This window comes from Carassius auratus, chromosome 25 (genome assembly GCF_003368295.1).
Source record: "Carassius auratus strain Wakin chromosome 25, ASM336829v1, whole genome shotgun sequence".
NCBI classification, from domain to species: Eukaryota; Metazoa; Chordata; class Actinopteri; order Cypriniformes; family Cyprinidae; genus Carassius; species Carassius auratus.
In genome coordinates this window covers 6013341-6040867 of record NC_039267.1, presented here as the reverse complement: position 1 = coordinate 6040867, position 27527 = coordinate 6013341, and the positions used below count along the sequence as shown (strand labels likewise).

General features: G+C 35.0%; 2 protein-coding genes across 20 annotated transcripts in view; both read left to right on the top strand.

The window, feature by feature from the left end:
* The first annotated feature begins 366 nt into the window (after positions 1-366).
* On the top strand, positions 367-3654 carry olfml1 (olfactomedin-like 1). The gene is made up of 3 exons (XM_026202298.1): positions 367-844; positions 1296-1581; positions 2478-3654. Exons 1-3 carry the CDS (start codon positions 734-736, stop codon positions 3251-3253), a joined length of 1173 nt encoding a protein of 390 aa, XP_026058083.1. The 5' UTR covers positions 367-733; the 3' UTR covers positions 3254-3654.
* A 592-nt stretch (positions 3655-4246) lies between these two features.
* Positions 4247-27527, top strand: part of ppfibp2b (PPFIA binding protein 2b) — a 55801-nt gene continuing 32520 nt past the window's right edge. For 14 of the 19 annotated variants that reach the window (XM_026202290.1, XM_026202289.1, XM_026202287.1 and 11 more), the window contains exons 1-3: positions 4247-4364; positions 16498-16605; positions 19637-19842. In XM_026202290.1, the coding sequence (XP_026058075.1) occupies positions 16542-16605; positions 19637-19842 (270 nt within the window). In that variant the 5' untranslated portion in view covers positions 4247-4364; positions 16498-16541. Of the gene's footprint in view, positions 4365-16497; positions 16606-19636; positions 19843-22579; positions 22675-26490; positions 26638-27527 lie in introns of those variants that run through there. The other 5 variants (XM_026202294.1, XM_026202288.1, XM_026202286.1 and 2 more) reach the window with 3 other exon arrangements.

The window sequence follows — 27527 nt, the reverse complement described above, 5'->3', positions numbered from 1 at the left end:
TGTATTACGGCGCCATCTGATGGACACACAGAATCATCACATAATAATTTCTCTGGGAGGTGCAACTGTTTAAAAAGCAACTAGCAATATTTTAATCCTAAATTGTGTTTTTGGTTTAATGAATAAGTGTGTTTTAATGAATCAGTCAACCTTTCTGGTTCAAAATATATAGTTGAATTTACTACCGAATCAGTATTTTGAACAAAACACGAAGTTCCTTTGAGCTTTGTGAATTTTTCCAGGAGTAAAGTCATTTTCCCCCGCATCTTTTATTTGGCAGGGAAATGTCTGCTTCTGTGCCAAAAATTAAAGTTATTTTGGACAGCCACACTGACTGTGTCCTGATGTGTTTCCCGTTCTCAAATTTCCAACTTGAACTCTTGAAAGGCTAATGGACAGACTGAAAGGGAGAGAAGCACGTATGGTGTATATTATACGGTAAACATACAGTAATTAGAATCATATGATCTGCACTGTTGATTTATCAGGGTGAAAGCATGTCAGGGCATCTGGAGTAAATTACAACTTAAAACACAGCTTGTGAAGACCTGCCTTTTCAGCATCTTCGATCAAATACAGTTCAAGAATTTGAATAACAGACAACCAGTTGCTTCTGGACTCCAGCTGGCTCCATTTTACCAGACTGACATTAGATAAGAAGGGGGTTTGCTCGATTTTATTATATAACACTAACTAAACAAGATAGAAAGAAATCAAAGTGGAAACATACATTATGCTGTTGTCTTTGGTAGCTGTATTTCTTTGGCTTGGAATGGGACAAGCTCAAAGGACAACTCCTGATTTTATGATGGAATATTTTCAGAGACAACTTCAGCAGCTTGAGGTAAGAGAATTTTTTTTTAAGGTAGCTGATTTTGTGGCCAAAAACTATGTTCTTTTACATGCTTTAACAGAAACCAATGTCATATTTTAAGTAGCTAACTCTAATATTGAAGATATAACTAATTCTAAACTACTCTTTTAAGTAAGTGCAATGTGTGTTTTTTTTTTAAAACAACATAACCCCAATCAAACCATAATATCAGAACAGTGTAACATTTTGATAACACTAATGTTCCTCCAAGACTAACAATGATGTTGATCTGTGTCCTACCTGGCCAACTTAGGAGGTCAAGGTTTAGCTGGTTAGCAAAAAGCATGTTTCTCTCGTCTTCCAGCAAAATATACATTGCAACATTTAAAATATAGCAAATGTTTTACAAGTGACCTTTCTGTTCATTTTTGGTTTAATGCGTAATCAGTCAAATGGTATTTTTGTGCATTTATCTGAAAAGGGACGACTGATCAAATGTGAGCAAGACTTCCAACACTTCAGTCAAAGGATGTATGACATGTCCAAGGAGATACATGGCGAAACAAGCAAGATGAATGCACTGAAATCAGAGGTCAAAGGTCACATTGACACATTTGCTATGCGTTTGGACCGAGTGGAAAGAGATGTGGAATACCTGCATAATAAGATCCCCGACACCGTCCAGGTTGACATTGAGGACTCGCTGATCGAGCACCAGGTGAAAGAAGCCAAACTAAAAAAGACATCTGTAATCCCTAAGGGCAAAGGTAAATAAGATGTTCATGGATCTATTATTTTGAATTAAGACCTACAACTCTCATTTCCAGGTCTTTTGTGTGGGTGTGGGTTTTGGTGTTAGCGCTTGGATATGTGCATTACATAAAAGATTTCATTTCCTGAGGAAAACTGTATAAACAATTAGATTGCATTTGAGATGTTTAATTTTTAAAACGTCTACAAGTATGCATTAATATTTAAATTTTGTACTATTTTGTCTAAATAAATTATTACACTTAAAAACCCAAATTGGATATTTTAAATGCTACAAGTTAAATAAATGTAAAAAAATAATAAATAAAAAATCACGACATTATGATGCACAGTATGAAAAATGCATTTTCATTCAGAGATTATCTAAATATTAACATTGTTAAATATTATATTAAATAATAATTAATAATTAAGGTGTATTAAAGTATATTAAAATTATAATAAATTATTATATATTCATAAATTATTATATAATAAATTGTAAATTATGTTTACCATCACAAAAATATTTGCCATCACAGGAATAAATTAAATTAATGATTTATGAAATTAGTGTTATTAAAAGAAATCACTTTAAATGAGCGTTACATGAAGGCTTAAGATCATCTAAATGTAAAAAAATTGCATGCAACATTTAAATAATTATTATCAATTCAATACCAACACTGATCAATTCAAATAATATTTAATATTACCTAATAATTGATATGGTAACAATCTATTGTGAAAGAAGACATAAAGCATGTAATACACATAATTATTTAATATAATTATTAATAATATAAGTATAGTCATTATAAATAATTATAATAATTACTATATTCTACAGCTGCATGAATTTGAATATTTTTTTTATTATTATTATTTTATTTTTTTACCTTGATTCTTCTAGACTGCAGTTCAGAAGTTGTGGGTATCAAGTCTCTCAAAATAGTCAAGAAAGCAGGGGACACCAATGGTTCCTGGATGAAGGATCCAACAAAGGGTTCTGCTAAGATTTACTTTTTTAGTGGCACTCGAAACAGTACAGTATTAGCATATACCTCTCTGAAGACCTTCACTGAACCAAACTCCACCAAAAAAACAGAAGTTATCCATCTTCCTGTTCCCTGGCACGGAACCGGCCATGTGGTCTACAACGGCTTTGTGTACTACCACAGCGCAGACACCAACAATGAGATCCTGAAGGTCCACCTCAGCAACCGTACGGTGGTTGATCGGTTGCTGCTGCCTGGAGCCGGTCGGATGCCAGCATATGCCCTCAATCCCCACACTCTGCTGGATCTCGCCATAGATGAAATGGGGCTCTGGTCGATCCATGCTGACCCAGACTTCGGCGGAAACCTGGTGATCACCAAGCTGGACTACAGTAGTCTGGCAGTGGAGCACACATGGGATACCAACTGCAACAGCCGTGATGCAGAAGCAGCTTTCATGATCTGTGGAATCTTATATGTGGTCTACAACTCCCACTATGGTGGAAGGTCCAGCATCCAATGCTTGTTTGATATCCATGACACCATCTATACTGAGAGCATTTCTGTGCTGTTCTTCCCAAAGCGTTACACCAGCCACTCCGCTTTGCGTTTCCACCCAAAGGATAAGCAACTGTATGCTTGGGATGATGGTTACCAGACCATTTATAAGTTAGAAACCAAGAAGATATAGGGATAGGCCAGTTCTACATAGTAGTTACAATGAGGTCCTTTTATCCAGTAGTGCTTTATTCTTCTTCCCAATCACGTATAATCTTCTTGTAATTTAATGGAAGGCGCTTTGTAGTTGTGCCAGACTGCTATTTCCTGAAAAACAAAGAACTCTTTGACCTCCTCGGTTCAGTCAGAGAACCCCAAGTATAATATCTGCACTCTTTCTATGATTCGAGACAGTGAAAGATGTGTATCCAACAGCAGTATCCTATTCTATAATAAATAGCATTATATAACAGGAATAATGCATGTCTCTTAAAAGAAAATATCTTGTACAAAACATGTGTGCCTTTCAAATGTACAGTATTTCTGAGGTGGAGGGGGATCACGGCTTGAAATAAAACTATAATGTGCACCACACAAAACTCAGCTTGTGTAAAAATTATTTTTCTGACATATTTTGGAAATAAATAATCAATGATAATTCGTGATTTAACAATATATTAACAGATTCCAGGTCTGCTTTCACGAATCATACATATACTTCAATCTCAAAACTGTGTTTTGATCTTCCAAGTGAATGTCGTTTTGCGCATGCGCACTCGTGCATCCTTTCTGTGTTTATGTTTGTGAACGGCGTGCACAGAAGATGGCGCTGCTATTCTCCATACAGATTTCCAGCACCACCTGAACATGCAGTCACTAGTTGTAACAAGAGCATATTTGAAGACAAATGCGACGCTACAAAACAATCAATTTGAAATGTTTACTTTATAAGCGTATTATATCGTTTATCGATAACACGTGAAACTAAAGAAGAAAGCCTATTTTACTGCTCATGTGCTTCTAGAAATATTACTCCCTCGCTACCTGTTCCAACTTAAAACAGTTCCACCGTAATTTTTCCGCGTTATAATGAGTGTTATTTTAGTTTATTTGCACATAATATGGAAATAGTTTCGCGATAAGCCCCGCCTCTTACAGCATGACAGGTGATTGGTCAGAGAAACGTACCTCACATTGCTTTATTATATAGAGCAGCGCAGTTCAATGATAACATATGAGCGGGACTACAGCTGACAACAGGAGGGTTTCAAATCAGTCGGGATCGGGAATTACTTGCATTGCAGGTAAGTTGAATAAAAAAAAATGACATCCTGTTAGCACTTCTTTCTTGGTGCACAATAACTTTTTCACTATTTTAAGCAGTAGGCTACAAAATAGTGTTTCCCATATCTACTGCCATAAAAAAAAAATTAATCAAGTTTAGGTGTAGTAACACATAGTTTCAAGTAAAAGATGTAATTAAAATAAAAGTAATTTACAATTTCAGATATTTATTGTTGTTGTTATTATTATTATTATTAGGCTATTAAGGGCACGTTTGTGTGTTCCTGTGTATTATATAGAATTGTCTTGAGATTTTGCATAATATGCATAACATGGCATAAAATTGCATTATATCTAGTGTATGTGTAAAAGAAGTTAAATGTTAATATAGCATATATACATCATACATAATGAAAATAATGAATATATATTAGATGCAAAAGCCAGATGCACTTAGATACTATACATATATATATATAGCCTATTAGACCATTATATATTAATAAGCAATAAGCTATATTATGATGACAAGCTGAAATTTAATATCTAATGCAAAAATATATAATATAGTGCATATATATTCATTTCTATTCCAGATTTCCTTGTATTCACTATTTGCATTAATTGTACACCGCTATACTATAAAATGATGGCCAAAGAGCAATAATCACTGACCAGAAACTTAAACTCTGTCAAATCCTGAAGGATCTAGGTACAGTACATAACTGGGTCATACAGTGTAGGATGAACTGTCTCAGATGAGCCATTATCTGACTGCATATACTCAGAGTATTCTGCTATTTGTTTTGCAATGAAGCTTATTACAGTTCTTGTCTCTGCCTGTTACTATTCATTGCATGTTTGTTTTACTGCCAGTTTTTATTATAGTGTATAAAGCCTCTTCCTTCAGTCCTGAACCCAAAGGCTCAGTGAGCAGCCACACTACTGTATGTGCTGCAATGGAGATTTCACTCGGTAATGACTATGGGGTTCAACAAAGCTGTCTCTGAAGATCATGTGCTTAGAAAAAAGGATAAAGGCTTTTTTATTTGTCCACTTCCCCTGGTTTGTGAAAACAGTAACCAATTGTATTGGTCTTTGATGACACCAGCGTAGAATGGTTGTTAAATTAAAGCATTTAAAAAACAGGGTTTAATATCATATTGATGAAGTTTTAGATGCTATCTGTGTTTGTTTAAAGGATCATGTTGTAATGTGTAGCTTTTTAAGGTTAAATAATGTACAACCCTTTACAATCTTCATGACCTTTGACTTTATTCTCCATCCCTCTGATCTTTTTTTTGTATTCAGAAAGAGGAACAGCAGGGGATATTGCTTACAGATTAACAGTTCTTAACATTTCTTAACATAACAGATCTTAACAGTTGAGTTTTTTCCTGTCAGAGTGAATTAAAAACAAGATGTTGATTTCAGGATGTTTTTTAATTATTATTATTATAATTAGTGGTGGCAAGATTGAACATGAGTAGTAATTTATGAGAACAGAAGGAAAGCATGGTTGTTGTGAACAGACACAGAGCCCTGAGGCTCTTCTACCGTGTGATTACCGTGAACTTATTTCCATAGAGGTGCACATACATGTCCTGACTGACCTGTTTTACCACAGCCGTTTCATTTCCAGAATGACAATTTGAAAATTGTGGCTATTTTCTTACTTAGATCAACACAGCTAACAGGGAACCATCTCAGAACTTTGGCTTATGTTCTAGAAGAGTTAAAAACAAACGTTGCTCCAGTAGTGTTAATAGAATGTTCATTCAAAGATTATTCAAACAGTAATGTTCTCAAAACACTAACAAAACGTTCTTAGAGTATATTTTTGTTAGCTGTTTTAATATTGAAAGAGATAGTTCCCCCACAAATAAAATAGTTGTTTTTTTCCTGTATGACCTTACATCTTTTGCAAAAGAACATATTTTGATGAATATTTTTGTCCATACAATGAAAGTGAATGGCTACCAAAACAAATCTGAACCCAGGTGACTTTCATGGATAAAAATACACTCAGATTATATTTTTGTTTGCGTGTTCTACATAATAAAGAAAGCCATACAGGTTTGGAATGAGATGAGAATGAGTAAATAATGGCAGAGTTTGTATTTCATCAGATATGCCATTTGATTCTTTGCAATCGTCAGCGTACTTTCTTATTGTGAGGGGCTTGTAAAGTTAAAAACAGTTTAATGAGCATCTAAACTTCACTTCAGCTGTCACTCTTTGAGTTATTTACATGCATTCTCTTATCACTTTGATGTGTTCATCTTGTAGGCTTAGGAGTTGAGATCCAATTACCATTTACATTTCATACAAAACTTTCCATTGGTTCTTGAATGCCTGCAGTTGGCATCTGACTTTGTGTGAACCCCATTCTGTAGACTAAGATAGAGAGCAATGGAGATCCCATGCAATATGCATTGGGTGGTATTGATGTCAGGGACCTGTAGGACAGAGCTGTGACGTTTTGCCCCATGAGCAGGGCTTTCCTGTGATGAGCGGTGCACTGACATTTTCACAGGCCTCGGTACCACAGTCGAATGCACCTGCTCAGGACTGACATTTCTCTTATTACTGCGGAGGAGTGCAGCATTCAAGCCAGCTGCCACAACGCATCCGCTTCAGTGAGTAGAGCTCGCGATCGGCCAGGGGTTGAGCCCGAATCGAACTTACGTCTGCCTTCACCTAGCCATGACTCATTCTGAGTACAGCGGTCCATGCATGCAGATGTTAATATGTGTAGAAGTGTTGTGGAAACTTCTTTATTAATGCGACGAAGCTTCCTGTAAAAAAAAAAAAAAAAAAAGATTCTTTATTTAATTCATTATTGCTTACTTAATTATTGCAGTACTTTATACAAGAAAATAGTATTTGATTATTTACTTAAAACATTTGTTTTATATATATATATATATATATATATATATATATATATATATATATATATATATATATATATATATATAATACAAATATATTTATAGGGCTGCAAAAACGATTAGTCACGATTCAATATAAAAGTTTATGTTTACATACTATAGCTATAACATGTGTGTAATATAAATTATATACAAGTGTTTACATACAATACATACAAATATTATTTTAAAATTTATACATAAATGTGTGTGTATTTATATATAAATAATAAATATACACTGTATATACACATTATAGTATGTAAATATAAACTTTTGTTTTGAATCGATTAATTGCAACTAATCGTTTTGCAGCCCTATATATAAATGTACATTTTAAATACTGTTTGAGCATAAGACACAACATTTATGGGACAGTTTATGTTCGATTTTGTTGCTTAGCTCACACTTCTGTCTGTTAAACCAATGGCAAATAATGACCGACCTACCTAATTATCATACAAGAGATGGAAATGTAAGAAGAAATACAATAAATAAATATAAAACTTATCTTTAAATGGAAACATGTCAAAATAAATAAATCCAAAAAATAAATAAAATAAATAAAGAAGATAATAAACAAGTAATACAAAAATAAATTCAGGACTAAACTGAATTAAAAATGATTTGTATTGGTTTTAGCAAGTAATGTATTCTTGATATTATTTTTTTTATTATTATTTACTTATCATTTTTGCAGGCCTGGTCTTCCATATATAATTATTTGTAAAAAAAATTTTTTTTACAATTTAGGAGTGAAAATTGTTTCAAGAGAAATCTACACCAATTTTTTTAGTGTAGTCATACGGTGCTGCAACTCTATCTCCTTGTTATTTGAACTGGGTTGGTTGTGGATGACTTAACATGTATGAAAAGTAACCTGTATCGAGAAGGTAGAGCTCATGGTGGAGCCTAAACCTGCTTGCACCATGGCATAAATATTGTCTCAAGATTAAAATAAATGTCTCAAAATAAATAGTTGCATAAATAGTTGTCTCATTGTGCCATCACACAGATCCCACAACAATGAGGCCTTGTGTCAGCTGCTGCATTTGTACTGCGCTACAGGTCACCTTTCTGCCAGTATAGCGTGTTTAACTAAGAGATGTGCAGTGCCCACGCGATATGTCAGCACGTTGGGATGGTTTAATGCTGAGTGGGGACGGTTAAGCTGTTTGAGGACTGCTGCCTTTGATGTTCTCATATTAAGCTGTGTTGACGTGCTGGGTTTATTGGTCTGACACCTAATGCTGATGCCACTTCCTCCCACTGCAGTATTTCTGCCCAAGGCCGCTTACAGTTGCTTTTGCTTTTACTGTACATAGTAGGAGTTTTTAAACAACATGGATGGGAAATACTTCTATGGAATGGCTTCCAGGCAAATGTAATAACAATTGAAGCATGTTTTCAGAATATTTATTTATATGTTTGTTTGTTTGTTTATACACTACTGTTCAAAAGTTTGGGGTCTGTAGGACTTTTTAATGTTTTTGAAAGAAGTCAATTAAGCTCCTCAATTCTGCATTTATTTGATCAAAAATACAGTAAATTCCTAATAATTAAGAGCAGTCATTACTCCAGTGTTCAGTGTTCTGATTTGATGATATTTCTTATTATTATCAATGTTGAAAACAGTGGTGCTGCTTATTTTTTTTATTGGAAACATGATGCTTTTTTATGATAATTTTTATACATTTCTTAAAAGAACAACATGTATTTTAAATGGAAATTTTTTGTTACATTATAAATGTATTCCCTCTCACTTTAGATCCATTTAATTCAACCTTGCGGAGTAAAGGTATTTTTTTTTTTTATGAAACATTATTATAATATATAAACTGTATATATACTAAACTTTTAAACAGTATTGTACAATAATATTTTAATATTTTATGGGAACTGTTTTTACCATAAGATAACTGTTATCAAAGTAAGGAAACAAGCTTCTCCTCAAATGTAGTTATTTATATAAAATGGTATTTATTGTAGAAGCTGCTATGCATAATACAGCAAATGTATAGTTAAAGAAGTGATAGATGTTTGATGTCTGATTTACTTTTCAGGTTTACTAATGATTACTCATTTCATTAGTCCTGCCCCAAACATGTTCATGGTCACAATTTTCCCGCATTTTAGTAAGGGATAACCCTGGATGAGCCTGTTTATCATTAACTGCAGTGTAGCTCCAAAATACTGGGACTTTCCACAGTAGCTTCTGTTTGCTAATCTAAACATCCTGGAGTAAATTTAGTAGAACGGTTATTCTAACACTACAGTTTGCTTTTTGGCACTAAACGCAGGGCTCACAGTCGCTGACAGTTTTTGAATTCCATGATGAATAGCAGTAGCTTGTTAAAACACAATAAGAGAATTAGTTGGCTTGTTTGGTTTCACAATATATCAAAGGATTTTGCATCCAAAAGGTCTATAGATTCTTGAAGGGTCTGCTTGTAAGTGTTATCTAGAGCAAATACTTGAGTATTATCAAAACCTGTCACATGTCAAAGTAAAGCAAACAACACTTGACTGATGAGTCTCGCTAGGTGAATCTCTTGAAAACAAATCCAGGTCATATTTTGAAACAAAGATAATTAAAAATCTATTATGTGGGTCATTCTACAGAATTGGTCCAATGTCAGGGTTGGAAATGTTTTGAAAACAATGTGTCCTGTGCAGATAATTTTCATATTGTATTTTAAGAAAGTTTTTTCAATATTTATCCTCTTTAACAATTTGTCTCTACCGAAACACAATAATAATAATAATTTAATGAGGGTTATATGGACCTATTAAGGTTTAGCTTACATCTAGATTGTAACTATACATTTTTGCTATTTTATTTGTTCAGAGGTAAATCATTAGCAATTAATTTTTAACAATGTTTCAAGTGTAATTTATGAGATTTGTTGTATTTTGAATTTTGAAATTTTCTTTGTAAAAGGCAAAAAGTTGATAATACTGATTTCAAAGTTAAGGATTCAGTTATTTGAATACACATTGAACCAAAAACTATCATAATATCTTAGGTGATAATACAGTATACATTCTTTTTAACAAAACATCCCATGTTTCGGGAGTGACAGCACATTTTTGGTAGTGACAGTAATGCTTTGGTATCAACCACATCACATTGCAGAACTTTAACTTGAATACTAAAAGTCTACTAAAACACTCTAAAATACAAAAAAATAAAATAGCATGGCCATACTAACAAAAATTATTTCTCCCAAATATAAGGATTATGTGTTCCTTTTTGTCACAGGTTTCGGTCGTGACTGTTTTGGTAGTGACAATTCTATGGGATAATACCCAAAAAATGTCACTAATGAAAACTCCACCGAGTGTTTTGGTAGTGACTGTTTCGGTACTGACAATTCTATAGGTTAACACACACAAAAAAAAAGGTCTCACTACCGAAACTCCACTGAATGTTTTGGTAGTGATCGTTTCGATAGTGACAATTCTGTGAGATAACGCTGATGAAAAAAAACAAAGATTTCACTTCCGAAACTCCACTGAATGTTTTGGTAGTGACAATTCTGTTGGAAAACGCCCCCCCCCCCCCCCCAAAATAAAATGTCACTAGCAAAAATCCAACAAATGTATTGGTAGTGACTGTTTCAATAGGGACAATTCTGTGGGGAAAAAAAACTAAAAACAAAGATGTCACAAACGAAGCTCCACAAAATGTTTCGGTAGTGAATGTTTCGGTAGTGAAAATTCTATGGGATAACACCCCGCAATCCCCTAATCCCCCCCCCCCCACACACAAAACTCAACCAAATGTTCCGGTAGTTACAATTTTAGATACTTTTGAACCCAAGAGGCTAATCAGCATATGGTTAGCTAGCACAGTTCTGATCAGTGATATACATATAAAAACTAAATGTTATGGAATAACTCCCAAAAAAGTCTGCTCAACTGCAGAAAAAAGGTCTTCGGTAGTGATGTTCCTTAAATTAACACACAGAGTTTTCAGACTTTTGAACACATTAACCTCAAAATGATGCAACCTATATACTCTATATCAGGGATAGGCAACTCCGGTCCTGGAGGGCCACTATCCTGCAGAGTTTAGCTTCAGCCCTCATAAAAACTCACCTGCCTGTATCTATCTAGTAATCCCGAAAACACTGATTGCCTTTTTCAGGTGTGTTTAATTAGGGTTGGAGCTAAACTCTGGAATAATACAGGAATATTTTTTATCATAAATTTATGGGTTTAGTTCAAATTAGTCTCGGCCATTGGACAAAAACATACACTGTTTTGGTAGTGACATGAAAATTGAACAGATTTTTGGACATACATTTTTATAATTACTTTACTTAATTTAAAAAAAAAGGGTTTCAATAAACAACCCTCTACATTGCGAGTAAATCACTCGGATATGCAACTAAATCTTCACTCTGGCGACTAAATAATGTCTAATATTAGCCAATGGCTAATAAATTCTCAGATTTTACTCGCCAGTGTGTGAGTTGAAGGCTAAGTATAAGTTTAGTGCACATATATTTTCACTTGCCGAACACTCTGACTGAGCGCTTCAGAGTTCTTTCTCGTCAAGTGATCTATGATCTTTCTCAATGGATGCACAGTGCACCTGTGTTTGACGTATTGTGAACTCTTGTGTGAAGGTGCACAACAAAGTGAGAGAGAGAGAGCGACCAAGCGAGTCTTACTTACTCGCAGAATTAATGCGCTACGTGTACGTGCTAAACTATATTCTTTGTTGTATTTTCCTGTAAAAGTATTTTCCTTAGTAGTGGGCGGAACTAATGCGCAAACGGCATCTCATTGGCTGGTGCTCACCTACTGAGCAAATCAGTTTGACCGAACGCAGACAACCTGATTAATATTCTTGAATCCATCACTGTTCTTATTACAATAATTTGTTGTATTATTATTATTGTTATCATCTTATCAGTATTCTTGTTACTTTTTTCCTCTTTTTTTACAGAAACACTAAATGATCAACAAAGCACCACCAACAGTCCTAAATTCAGTTAAAATGTCTATGCATTCATACTTGGTTACAAGGTTTGAATTATAATTACTAAAGTTCTGTCATTAAATAATACTTGATTATCCAGATAACATATTATAATGCGTGACTGACAGTTAAGAGTGTACTTTCAGGTATTTAAAAAGCCGTGCCATTTTAAAAACATATATATATATATATATATATATATATTATCAGTCTGGCGAGTAAACTAAAAAATGTACTAGCCAATGACGATTCAACTGCCAAGGTGTCTGTAGAGGGTTGGTAGACAATAGAAGAATCTTAATAAACATCTCAGATTTGACAGCAGTAAATCTATGGGATTGCTGTATATTATAGCCTGTGGTTTGGATGGCCTTGCAATCTCTATAACGGAAATATTCAGACTGCAGTTGTTGGGTTTGGGCGGAAAGAGCCATTTTGTGTAACTCAAGGTCCTGTCGTTTTCAAGTTTCTCTGTTTGTGTTGGCTTATCAAGGTTTTGTAAATACAGAGGATGTAAGCAGCAGGGACTTGAAGGGTATCCGACATGTGATGTGTGTGATGTCACCAATCATTATTCAGATAGCATCGGAGTTCAGTCACCCGCTAACTCTTGACTCCGGGTGGCATATCAGGAACACTGAGGGGAGGGGCTCGTGTTGGAATGTGTCAACACTGATAGAAGAAACACAGACCTTACTGTTGAGGAACATTTAAGAACTTGCATTACTTTTCAGTTTATCAAACATTTGGAAGTTTTGTTTGGGGAGCTCAGTAAGTTAACTAGATCCATTAGCATTTCATAAGATATTTCTGTAAAAATAGTCACTTCTTGGATGGGCAGAAATTCAAATTACAGACTCTACACACATTTTCTAGTTACGTTGTGTTAATTAATTAATTAACAAATAGTGTTTTAATAATAATATATTGCATATTAAAATCTAAGAATATTGTTTTTAATAGAAATATATATACAGGTGCATCTCCAAAAAATATTTTTGTAACTTATTTTAAAAAGTGAAACTTTCAAATATTCATTACATGTAAAGTAAAACATTTTAAAAGTGTAAAAAAAATTTTTTTATTTTGATGAATAGAGTTTAGCGCTCATGAAAAGCAAAAATCCAGTATCCAGTACTGCCCTACAAAGCAAAAAGGCAGTAACTACACAGAGTGCAGAACTGAGAAAAATGACTTAATAGTTATCCTGTCATCCAGCCTAAGTAGTTACTGTACAAACAACTACCATTTTTCTCCAGACCGACACACATTTCAGATAAGATGTTTTGTCACATAAAAAAGGATGCCTTGAATGTCATGAAAATGACAATAACTAATTTTTGACCAAAAATGCAGTTACTGCCTTTTTGCTTTGTAGGGCAGAGTAAGCTACAAAAAAAAACTTTTCACTATATTCTATTTTTTTTAGATATACCTGTGTGTATATGTGTGTGTGTGTGTGTGCATAAACAATTATATATATTAGTTAATATTGTGAATATTTAATATAATATTAAAAATATATGATTTATTAATAATTATATATATTGTATTCTAGTATCATATATTTTAACATGTGTGTGTATACTGTATATAAACAGTTATATGTAATACATATTTTGTTAATAATTCATTTAAAAACTATTATTTATTACTAATAATGTCTGGTATATTATAATGGAAGAATATTGTTTTTAATAAAAAATGTATACATGATATTTTAACATATATATATATACGTGTTTCACATATTAAGTTAATTGATAATAATTCTATTATGTCAAATGTCTGGCTCTGAAAGAGAAAAAAAACCTAAATATTACTGATTCTGATTTAAGTGTCAAAAGAATTTTTATGAGTTTAAACTTCTTCAGTGTATTTCGTTTTATATGGTCTTAAGGATTTTTGTGGCAGCCAGCAAAAGTCCTAGCAAGTTCTACTTGATTTGTTTAATGAGGTCTTGGAATTAAATCTGTTATTTTCTTCACATACTGTTCCTATATATGTGTGCTTTATCTGTAGCTGACTGGCGTTGAGCCCAGGTGAAACACACCATGGAGAAAAACATTCACAGGTGGAGCATTTGAATGGAAATCGTCCATAGTGGAACAATAAATAGCCAAACCACAGAACAAACTCTTGAAGTGATTTATCAGGTTGAAACCGATGAAACAGGAGAAATGCTTTGGTTAACATTATCTTTGTCAGGCTGATTTAATGGCCTATACACTTAAATTGCTTTCTGTAGTGGGTCAGGCATCTAAAAATGGTTGTGATTTCTCATTAATCTCAGGACATTGAGGGGTTGTGTATTTATTAGCATAGAAATGAACAAACTTGCAGATTATTGGACTTGAGGCTACAATGCAAAGCTTGTTTTGTGAGACTTATTTGATAAACAATAGAAGCATATTTCGGTGCCCTATAAACTGCACCACCTTATAATCAATGAAGAGGGATGAAAAAGCCTCATCAGCGTGATCAAATAAGACGTGACTCTTTTTTTCGGGCAGATAACACATGACAGAAAGCCTACACACCCTTATCTGCTTGAATAACTAGGGTGTGTGTGCAATGCTTGAGGTTGTACTGGATTTTCCATTTTTGCTGGTATTAAAATGCATGCTATCTATTAATGAACAGCACCAGACTGCGCTCGTCTCTTCTTGTCATTTAACTGAAGGCTTATGTTCACATTCTTATCAGGGCTGTGATTACAGCACTGTTGTATGATTGCGTTGTTTCAGCAGTGAAAGATCCCAACGCCCCGAATACAGTCAACACTCTCTTGTTGTGTGAGTCTAAATTAAGCTACATAATGAACGGCATTGTGGGATGTGCCCCCTTTAGCCCCCGACAGTTGTCTTTTGTGACCCTCCACCCGAGTGGCATGTGTCCGTGCCGCCTAATTACAAGTGTGCAAGTAGGTTAAATGTTCCATTCATGATGTGGCCTGCCATTTATGAAATGTAATATCTTTGTGTGGAATCCAATGTAATTCATTCTTGGCCTCCTATAAGAATGAATATGTTAATAAACTAGATTTTTGTATTTTTAGAGGAAGCACCCATAAAACTCGCCACTACTGTTCTGAAACTTAACTTTTTATTTTTTTACCAAATTCTGTTTTCCATTAGTTTTAATGGATTCATTAAATATTACTTATCAAAAGCATCTCTATTTAATTGATTTTATTGAAATAATATTTTTCCCCCAATTTATAAAAAATTTTCAAAAAAAAAAGCTAAATAATCCTGGTAAATATTTTGTCTGGTAAGTATTCCTTAAAAAAAATATATATATATATATATATATATATATATATATATATATATATATATATATATATATATATATATATATATATATATATATATAATTAGTAGTAGTACTATTATTACTTTAAGTAATATTTCTGTCACAGTTTCTTCAAGTTAAAACACACTTTTATTTTGACGGGCTGCTGTAAAGACCTTTAGAATTCTGTTTGTACGTGATATGAAGATAGATTTACTCTAAAGTAATGGTAAAATGCTCATGAGGTGACCCTCAGAGCAGTTCTTGAGATTATGTTCATGTGTTTATATACCTGGATAATGAGGCCGCAGAGCCTCAGAACATTGCGCACTTAACAGGCTTCCATAATTTAGAGCCACCTTTTTGTGTTTGCGTTTGCTCATGTTTGCCTAAATATCTGATGTATGAATGTGCCTGTTACACGTGCCACAAGGCATGACAATAGGGTGAAACTTGACCCTGACAGGCTTAATTATTCTCAAATTTCCCTCCATCACTGAGGTTCCACAGGGAGAAAGTCAAGCTGCCTCGGGATACATCACAGGGGTTAACACTTGAGAAAATATTAGCTCTTAATATGGAGAACATTTTATACTGTAGCTTCAGAGAGCTTAATCAAACCCATACAAAATTTTCTAGTGGCATTTTCTAACTACAGCCTTGTCATAGTGGACGGTATGATTTAGATGTTGTTGTAAAGCACATTCGCTCTAGGGAATGTATGTAATGTCAAGTTACATTACAGTACACAGGAAGGCAGCAGTCTTAAACACACCAAGCTGCTACTTGCCGTCAGTTGAGATTCATAGTATTGGTTCACACACAAGATTAATTTTTTTTACTCCACCCTCAATTTCGAAATGCACTTTCCCAGCAACTGTAATTGTGACTTTTATTCATTATGTTGCATAATTACATGACACATTTTTGCAGGTCACTGAGAAACAAACCAGCAGATGCAGTAGACGTCTGGCGCCATGGCCTCAGATGCAAGTCACATGTTAGCAGCAGCCTTGGAACAAATGGATGATATTATTGCTGGTAAGACTTTCATTTAGCTTCAAGCCAATTTAAAAAATCCTCCTGATGAGCTTGTGCACGGATCACATTCTTCCAAATGACAATGGACTGGTCCACAATTATGTCCATTGCTTCTTAGCTAACCAATTGTATTTTTTCAGTAAAATAGGTCGGAAAAAAGGTAAATCTGGCAGTCGGTTTCTGGTTGGCCTCTTTTCAGGAAGGGATCAGATAAGACTCTGCTCCTATACAATGTTTTTTCAACGTATCTCTTGATCTGTGCAAACTAATTGGATTCCCTCAGCGCTGCACGTGTAAAGCTTTTTCAAAAAAAGGATTACATGGTGTTGAATATTTTGAAAGAGAAGCTCTTGGCAAACAAAGGTAAAGCTGAATAAAAAGCTTTGCGTAGTTTGAATGAGTAAATATATATATAATAATATATATAATAATATATAATAATTAAATCAAATGTATTATACAGTAATAACTTAATAATGCATGTAATATTTTTAATAATAAGATTTACAGAATGAGCCATAGGGTGAGCAATACTGTTTCAGCACAACGTTTTATAACAGAGCAGTCAGTTTTGGAGGGGAAGTTTTTTTTAACAGTGCTAGGTTTGGAGAGGATGTGGGGGTTGTGTAGCCCCTTAAGCAAGCTCAACGATGCCAAGATGATTTAACTAATAGAGGATAAATGTTTAATGTGGCCAGTCAACAAATGAAGGCAGGGGGATGGAGCGGAGCATGTGGTTTGCTGTCTGAGCGAGACAGTGAGAGATACAGTGGACTCAGCTTGTCCGGAGGGAGACATTCACTGTGACAAAATCTGTGATAAACACTATCTATTCCAGTTACATAACCTATGGTCACACTACTATTAACGTTGGGATAAAACAATGTTGGCTTACTTACTTTTAATGTGGGGTAAAAAGAGCAGCATAAAAAGTGATCTAAAGACCAAGAGCTCATATTACTAATTAATTTATTTATTTAATTTTATTTAATTTTATTTTATTTTATTTTATTTTATTTTATTTTATTTTATTTTATTTTATTTTATTAAAAAAAATAATTATGATAAAAATGTTAATAAAAAATAATTGTATTAAAAAATAATTTAATTTAATAAGAGACTGCGTTCAAAAATGTTTTTTACAAATTCTTGGAATTTGTGGAAAGACCCAAAATAAAAGTATATACATACTAAATATTAGAATAGAATAAATTATAATTTATTTTGTAAAATAATCTCTTTTTAATTACACTAAACTATTTTTATGGATTATTTTCTGTATCCTCCATGTATTCTTTTCGCTGAGCTGCTACTCGAGAAGGAAATATTACATATTTATTTAATATATAAATATTATTGCATTATTTACAGTTAAAACGTTAGGAGATATGTTAACATAATGTGAACTTATTTGTACCATGTTATAACATTTTGAATGCATACTGTTAGCTGAGTCCTGCAAGTCATGAGTTATAATTGTCCTGAATGAAGGCTGCATGTGCTAAATATTACACATTCAGGACTTCGAATATAGCACTGACTAATAAATGAAATACTTATAAATTAACCATTAATGTTTAGTAATCAGATGTCATGCCATGCGGCTAATCCTGGATCTAGACTTTAAATGAGTGTCTGTCTGTCTGTGTGTCTTAGGAATAGGAGGGTCTGATGAGAGTTGACCACAGGCATGCTGTGTCTCTTTGGTTCTGCTGTGTGAACTGACTCATGACAATGAAGAAGTGCTGTTATAAAAGTTGCTCAAGGTTCTTGAAATGCCTCCATCTGCTGGTGACAGTTGGAATATCTCAAATACCATAAAGATGATCCAACAACTAGCATTCTAGCCTTATATATGATTATTTGACTTGTTTCCAGTAGTTGTTTTGTTCTGTTTTGTTATTTTTGGTGATAAAGGGATATTGAATAGCTTGAGCTAGAATAAATATTCCCCTCTGTCTATTGATTTTATTTCCAAATAATTTTGGAAAAGCTTTATTTTATTTTATTTTATAATTTGAATTTGGATTAACAAAACCTAATGGATATTTTTGATAAGTAGAAGAGCAAGAGTAAATATTCCACTATGTTAGTTTTTTTTTTTTTCTTTGCTGTTGTTTTTTTTATATATATATATATATACAATTATATACAATTTCCAATAGTATTTTAATTAATTAATTTATTTATTATTTTTACCACTGACATTAGGGTATCCTTTCAGTGTACAGCTTCAGTAACTGGCACAACACCCCCACCCCTTCATTAAAGCAACCAATGAGGTCATTTCATGCCTTCAGTCAAGCAAAGCACTTACGCCTGAATGCACAAGTTATGCATCTGTATAAACAGTTATGTACATTAGTGGCACATTCTGTGCATGCATACAAGAAGCATTTCTTTGCATTGTTCTCATTACTCTTAACACCACTTATCTTCTTTGAAATGACATATGGAAACAGTACAAATCTTACATTAACAAGACACGTAAACTAATGGAAAAAAATGTGTAATCTTCTTACAATTGCATAAGATAAAAACTGTAACCTAAGTCTCTTTGTTCTGATCTTGATCCCGGCATTTAAAAATGGAACAACATCATCATCCACTTTTAAAGAGTTATAGAATCCTGATGGGTTCCAGATATTTGGATTCCTTCGTATCCAGATGGGGATTGTTGGAACTGTTGTTCTAGATGATGCAGGCGACACGTGGCTGCAGGGGTGTGGGTGCTGATGGTTAATATGATGTGATGATGTATGACATGGCGTCATGGTGCATCTCCCCTGCTCTCTTTCTATTTGTTTTTCCTCTCAAGTCACTTTTCGTCCTAGCTGTTCCATAGATTGCATCGTTTTTCATCCTTTTTGCTACTGTGATACAATAAAAACATAACAAAAAAAAAAGGAATAGATTTTTTTAAAATATGCCAGATTCGAACCTGTGTCACACATATGAGAGTACTACCACTAAGCCAAAGGTCTAACCTCTTCTGTATTTTATTTTGACCATTTCATATTTGTGTCCCCAGGTTCCAAGGCTGCGGTGGAGTTCAGTAACGGGCTGTATGATCTGCGTTCTCCTGTGAGCGCCGGGCAGCTTCCGGTTCTCCAGCTGGCCGAGGAGCTGAGACTGGCACTGGAGCTGCAGGCCAGGGACGAGGACTGCAACTCACTGCGCTCCCAGCTGCCCTGCACCACCGCACAGACTCTCATGGAGTGGCTGGAGAAAGGATCGGTAAGGCACTTGAAAGGGAAAGCCTATAAAACCATTGTGAATTTTATAATAGAATAGTTATTCAGTTATTATTATACAGGCTTATAATTCACTTAACGTGCATTCTCAAGTCAGCTCACTTAACGCTTAACTAACTCGTGAGTGATCATTATATTTGGAGGGTTGATGTTTAATGTTTCTTGAGCTTCTCTGTTTAGCCTGGTGCTATCTTTATCTTTCACTCAGCATTTGGATAGTGTTGTATCCCTTATATAAATATTTACACACCGTGCAGTGATACAGATGTTTACATGTTTCTCCGATGATAAATGAACATTTTTCATATTGTGTTTGTCATGTTTTTGAAACAAAACCTTTTTAATGTAAATGTGGTGACATGATTATAAGCAGGAAAAAGACCTTGCAAGTGTTAGGTTGTTCCATAGGCAGCTGTACTGAGTCTTAAAGGGACAGTTCATTCATCAGGGAAAATTCCGGCATTGTTTTCTCACCCTCCTTTTTGTTACAAACCTGTATGACTTTATTTCTTCAGTGGAATACAAAAGTTGGAACTTTAGTTCTGTGGAACAGTGGAACTTTAAAAATGATAAAGAAATAAACAAAGGAGGAAAGGATGAACTTTCCAACACCTCCACGCTGCTGGAGGCGGGGTGCAGATTAATGTAAACATGACTCGTGATGCTCGTGCTTATCCCCTAAACGCAAAAATGATGACATGAAGAAGTGTAGGCAATCTAGGTGTGAGACGGGCACCAATGGTCATAGACAAAAGAATAATGATTAGCAGCAGTTCAGAGTCAAGTATCATATTTGCAATACAAAAGAACCGTAATCAGTCCTTTATGGGAAGTGTGAATGTCTCATAGTCTAAAAACTTTAGCATGATCTGGAAATGACTGGAGGCAGTTTGATACTTTATTTTATTAGTGTTCGTTTGTTTTATTAAACTGGATAAATTGTTACACCTCTTTATATTTTATGTGGTGCCATGATTTACTTTTGATAAAAACAAATGTTATTATTGTAAATTCATTTGGTATTTCATTCACTGTACAGGCTACCCTTTAAATTTGTTTATTGAAAGAACAAAAGCAGCAGCAGTATGGTGTAGCATTTATTTGAAACTTGCGACCTTATCTTTACTCTTTCCTTTCATTCATTTCATGGCTTTGGAAAACTTGATTCGGATGTTTCTCTGCATTGCTTTTTGCATAACTTCGGGCCAACGACACCAAGCTTCATTGCAATTGCTTTCTAGGAATGAAATGGTTTCTGAATCTTTAAAGTCTCCCCGCGAGCGATCGCACAGGTGCGGATATATTTGTGCAGATATATTCGGATATATTCGACACTCTCAGGAGATGTTTTTCTATGGTTGGACCTCCATGGAATATTGGAAAAAAATTGCACGTCAAAGAAGGTGGAGTTTCAGAACACACCCACCGATTGCATAACCGCCACGGACCAATGGAAGCTCAAAGGTGTTTAGGAGACAAAACGAACTCCCGCAGAATGCTTTGAACTGCCGAAACAAACACACAACTAAACTTCGTTACAGTCTGATTTTGTTCAAAATTATATCAAATCAGTTTGTTCTTTTTGTTTAAAGTGTATTGGGACCTTTAGTCTTCACTTTCACTTAAAAAAAATTGCAAATGATTTAGACTAGTTTTAGTTAACAGTAACAATACTGGGTCCATGTGACTTATGCACTATATTCCCAGTCCTCTCCAGTAATTGAATGTCTTTGTGTGAAGGCCAAATTGAAATAATTATATAACTTAAGTCAATATTCACTGAAAATCTTCCCTTCCAGTGAGCTGATCACTTAAGAATCACTTCAACTGAATCATTGAGTCAGTCATTTGAACTTAAGGATCTCGAGGGTCAGAACTGTGAAGTGACTCGAACAAATGATTTGTACATAAACTCACTCCCTGCCCCTTTCACACTGAGATTCCGGATTATACACGGGTAATGTGTCCCGGCAATTGTTCCTGGATCCTTAGATTTTGGTTCATTCACACTGCCAGTAGTTACCCGGAATATATGCATGCTTTCACACACAACCCCTAAAGATCCCGTAATGACATGTGACATCAGGATGTGACGTGTAATGTACGAGTCGAAAATGCTAGACACGTTAACTTTCACTTAAACTGGCGAACAATCTCAGCTTCAGCGCGTATAGTGAGGAGCTAACTGATCTCTGCTTCATTAAAGTTTGCACATATTTTTTCATCACGAACGTTGATATGCCTTTCAAAACACCCGGTAAAAGATTTGCCTGATAACGCATGTTTACGGCATTAGTTCTGGCTTTTGTTCACACAGAGCTCGTTCCTGGACTGAACCCGGCAATGTTACTAGGTCCCCAACCCAGGATCAATCCCGGAATCAATCCCAGGATGTGTTTGTATTATCTTCATAAAAAAATCTTCGAAAATTTTCCTTTTGCATCCCAAAGAAAAAATAACAGCTTAAAGGATTGAAACAACATGAGTACATTATGATAATTTAGGAAAGTTTTCAGTTTTGAGTGGACTATACCTTTAAGTCCAGATTCTTGACTAATACAGGGTCTTTTCTCGTGTGTCCCAAAGGCAGTTTCTGGCCCAGCATTTGCATGCGTATGCGTGTATGTTGCTTGGCTGTTTTTAAAAGAGTGTGGATCCCCTCTGAGACATTGATAGGGCTGTGCTTCCTGCCTCTTCTCCCTTTCTTCCCTCATATCCCTCTCTCCACGCAGTCACTCTCTCCTTTCTCTTTGCTGTTTTGCTTTGCATTAAAAAACGATCTGGTCACCTTTAGCTCGGCTTCATCTCCTCTAGGGTAAGTTTGCAGCTAAGAGTTTATACTACTAACTTATTTTGTTGATTTGTAACCTGACAATGCGCGTATACGTGCTCTCTCAGAAAAGTGTTTTCTTGTTTTGCTGGTATTTGTTATTGGCAAAAACAGTCACAAGGTTCATTTAGACAGTTATTTGTGTATTCTAATCCAAAATGCTTGCACATGATTCTCATCAGTTGCCTGTGGTGATTTACTGGTCAATGAACATAGAAAATCTCAGAAAGAGCATAAGCAACCTGTTGGCGGAGCCCAAGGATCAATCAAGGGCCGTGATTTTTGCATCTGACCTAAAGCTAAGCCCACATTACTTTAAGCGAAGTTGAAGAACAACTACTGCCATAATTTGAACAAAATCAGGCCAGAACGACGTTTTAAGCTGGTAAACACATTTGAACTATGGTTTGTGGTGATTACGTAATAGGTAGGTGCCTTCTTTGACATGGAAATCCTGTGTGGTTCATAATGTAGTATAGTGAAGTTGTAATTCTAATTAAAAGCGAATTGCAAAGCTGGTGCAAAATTGTATACATCGATATGATCAGATCAAATCACCGATTACAACAGCAGAAGAATGAAAAATTGTTTGTTATTCAGGACCATGTTCAGATCATTTTTTGCGGACAAAATTCAGTCATGTTAATAGAAATCCATGCCACTGGGGAATTTTGTGTAAGGGCATAAGATGTACCCATGCAGATTTCAAAATAGTTTAAATAGGCTTCACTGTGAGTTTAATAAACAGAAAGCTGTGAAGTTTGAAAGCGGCTTGTGTGTGAGCTGTGCTTAATACATTGCTACTCTATTAAAGGGATAGTTTACTCAAAAATAAAGAACTGTAAACATTTATTCATCCTCAAGTTGTTCCAAACCTGAGCGAGTTTTGAGAAGATATTTTGAAGAATGTTGGTAACCAAACAGTTGCTGGTATCCATAGTATGGAAAAAAAAATGTCATGGCTACCGTCAACAGTTTGGTTTACCGACATATTCTAAAATATTCCTTTTGTGTTTAACAGAAGAAACAAACTCATACAGGTTTATAACAAGTGAAGGATTAATTAATTTTTATTTATTTTTTCCTTTTTGTGTAAGCTATCCAACAATGGACCTTTTTTGTCAATGAAATTTCTCAGAAATTTCGCTAAAGTGATCGCATCTTAAAGGGGCCTCCTAAAAATCCACAGGGCCCTTCTACAAGACAGCAGACCTTTGAGCTGTGTTTCTGAGTGGGATCAAAAACACTCCTAATTAGAGCCGGTAAAAACACTGCAGGAAATGTGATCAAGTCCCGATAGTGAGGCGTTCACATTAAAGGGGCCACATTACGCTTTGTTCACACACGCCGTATCTGGCCCGTGTTTACATGCACATGAGTAATGTTTGCGGGAGCTGCAGAAACGAGATAAGAGAGGTTGTTCATCGTATGACCTGACCCGAAACCTGTCTGTAGGTAGAGCGTGTCTGTTTGATAGTATTTAAATATGTCTACTACTGTTTGTGTGTGCGTGTGCACGTGTGTCTGGTGTGTCTCCAGCTCTGCAGCTGTCAGGATCAGAGACTCTGCCAGGTGCAGCACAACTCTCAAAGCTCGGGATAAGTTGCATGCTACGGTAATAAGACACAATCGTCTGTGCTTGATCTCAGGGTGGAAGCTTTAATATGGCTTGATAGCTGACATAATCGCAGCCTGCCTTACCTCGCTTAGAAGAATATGTTTTTGAAGTCTTAGAATGGAAAAGGTTCATTTGAATACACCAAAAGACAATGCAAAATAGACAAAGTCCTTTGTTGACTTCGTCTGTGGGAATTTCACAATTTTGACAACAGTCCCTATGGTGACCGTATCCCCACCGCTCTGCGTAGTACACAAAACTCCCTATGACGCAAACAGGAAATGCTGGGAAAAGTGAGGGAATACTATAAAGTGGTTGTAATGAGGATGGTGTGGCATATTGGCTAAACTCAGGTCTGGTAATCATCACATGTCCCATACCGAATGTTTTAGCATTTTGTATTATTTTTTGCAGGAAAACATGTGGATAGTTAACCATTTACTCACCCAAACGTGAAGGATCGTTTTCTGTGAAGCACAAAAGTGAATTTGTAAAGAATATTGTGTATGCTGTTTCCAATGGGGCTGTGAAGCTCTAAAATAACAAAAATATCATACTGTTAAAGTGGTGTATATGACTCATGCACTATATTTCAGGTCTTCTGAAGCCATATGATAGATTTGTGACAAACAGACTAAAATTCATCTCATTAATACCACTGAAAAGTCCACACTAGCTCTTCCTGACAGTGTCTGATTTGTGAATGAATAATTTTTAATGAGCTGAATCATTACACAAAACTTGTCTGAAGGATTTTTTCATGCATTAGACTTATTCTTGACTCATTTACAGCTCACCAGACTGAAACAATGACCTAACAGACTAAATCGACCAGTTTATTATCACTGTAAAGGAATCATGTTAAATGTACAGTAAAAAGAAAAAGACGATTGTGGTTGTCAGAAGTTAACCGTAAAAATGTGGCAACAATGTTTCAGGTATTACAGGAAGGCACATATCCTTGACCGTATGTTTCATCAAGCGATATGATATAATGACACTTAAAAATGCAATAAACATTTACCAAATATCATAAAATGTAACTCGAAACATATTAATGTACATTTCTTATAACAAAAATTACATCATCATATATGATGTGTTATACAACTTCTATGAATGTCCTTTTACAGTTTTCACTAAATTACATGGTTATTCATCTTTCTTATTTCCAAAAACATTTTATTTTACAGTAAAATTACATATAAGTATGTATATAGTGTATGTACGGTTACATTTACCATTGCTCTGCAAAATGTTGCTGGTGAAATACAGTAATTTTAGTGGGAATTCATGCAGTGGGGAGTTATATATAATGGGATAAAGCACCTCACACAGATTTCTAAGTTCTAGCAACACTGTGGACAGTTTTTAGTGAAATGTTGCTAATGTGACCATGCCTTAAACGATGACAGAATATACATTTTGAGTAAATCTCTTTAAGTTAATTATATGATATAGCAGCTTACATAGTGGCATGTTAACCTACAGGCCTGACAAGATCAGAAGGTTAGTAAAGTTGTTATCTAGTATTAGCCAGGCCAGTTTGTGCTTGTCAGTCTTTCTCTCAGCTGCTTTTGTCCACGAAGGAGACAACTGGACAGCAGGGTTGCTTGTAAAGTTAAAAAGACACCTAGAAATGGATGGATGTCTTCCACAGGAAGCAGGGTCTTTGGTCTAATGGGTTGCAGTCTTGAGTAAAAACAGATGGGGGAGCGCTGGAAGGCAGCGTGACTGGAAATGTCCCCCTCTCTGTCTCTAAGTGTGTTTAAACAGAGACACTGGTTTGTTTCGGTTCAGACTTGCACTGGAACTTAATTAGAGCCGCTGTCTCACACAGAGAATAGAAAAAGGTTGAAAGAAAGGGAGGAGAAATTTACAAATAGAGCCTTTCGCATGTGAAAGAGGGAGCTGAATGGTGTTTACTAGTAAGCAACATTAGGGAGTGGAAGTTGTGGATTGATGTTTTGCGTCTGACACACACTCACACACACACACACACACACACACACACACACACACACATTGAACTTCTAAGTGTCTGGCTGGACAGCAGATGCAGGGGGTCTCGGACAGACGTCTGGCTTTAAAAATTAGGTTTTTGCAGTTGCTTCAGCATGTTAAGAGCTCCTGTCTTATAAGAGCAGCCAATATAAGGAGGAGGAGAAGGAGGAGGCGACTCTGTAAAACAGGCAGACAGAGTCACTGAAACCCAGAGCTCAGATCTCAGCCAGCCGCTGCAGTCGCTCCTTTATTATAACGGCTCGAGATGGGCCTTCAGCATGGAGAAGGAAATTGACTTTTATAAGCATTTTACTTGGCTTAAAAAGGTAAGTTGAAATGTCTGCTTTTACTAAAAAATGTCGACTTTATGTATATTTTCATTCAGCTTTTACTACTGTACTACTTTTACTACTTTTTTCTCTTTCTTTTAGGCAGTATAATAAGAAAGGGACCATGTACAGTCAACCAGTCATTATTGCAAAATTTATTATGGAATACTGGTTTGAGTTTAAATTATTTATGAATTATTTATTTATGTATTTATTTATCATTAGCTGTGTTATAATAAAGTTTCCACTAAGAAAAAAATCAATCAATCAATACAAAACAATCGGCGTAGCAACGAGACAAACACCATGATGATACTACACCACATTACAATATTAATTATGAAAACCTGATTTTCACAGCAATTGCTAAGTGAGATGCAAGATGGTGCTGTTATTATTTTATTATTTTTGAGATACTGCAGTTTGTTTTAGTATTATGAATTATTATGAATTTTCCATTTTAATTCTATCAATTGTTTTTTAATTTGTTGTGTTTTTAGCGTTTGTATCAGTTTTTTAAAGTCTATGTTATTTTTATGAATTTTAGTTTTAGTTATTTTAATACATCAAGTTAAACAAAGTAAAAAAAAATTAATACAGTCATTTGGTAACAAGCTTAAAAATAAACTTTATAAAGAAAAATTTTGGTTGAAGTTCAGTTTTAGTTAAATATAATGACCCTAGATGGCGACAGTTGTATGAAACGTGAGTCTGAGGTGATACGAGGTGTGAAAGTAGTGGCGGTTTCAGTTACCCGGATGAGCAGACTGATATAGAGTGGTTGGATTTATGTGGAACTGGTTGTTGTTGTTGTCAAAACGACAAGCTGTATTGTGCTGGTGTGGATATGTGCCAGGAACTTGTGATTTGCAATAGTACAAAAGCGC

Coding starts and splice junctions, on each gene's coding strand:
- olfml1 (XM_026202298.1), top strand. CDS start 734: ATGCTGTTGTCTTTGGTAGCTGTATTTCTTTGGCTTGGAATGGGACAA. Junction 845..1,295: donor GACAACTTCAGCAGCTTGAG/GTAAGAGAATTT, acceptor TTATCTGAAAAG/GGACGACTGATCAAATGTGA. Junction 1,582..2,477: donor TGTAATCCCTAAGGGCAAAG/GTAAATAAGATG, acceptor TGATTCTTCTAG/ACTGCAGTTCAGAAGTTGTG.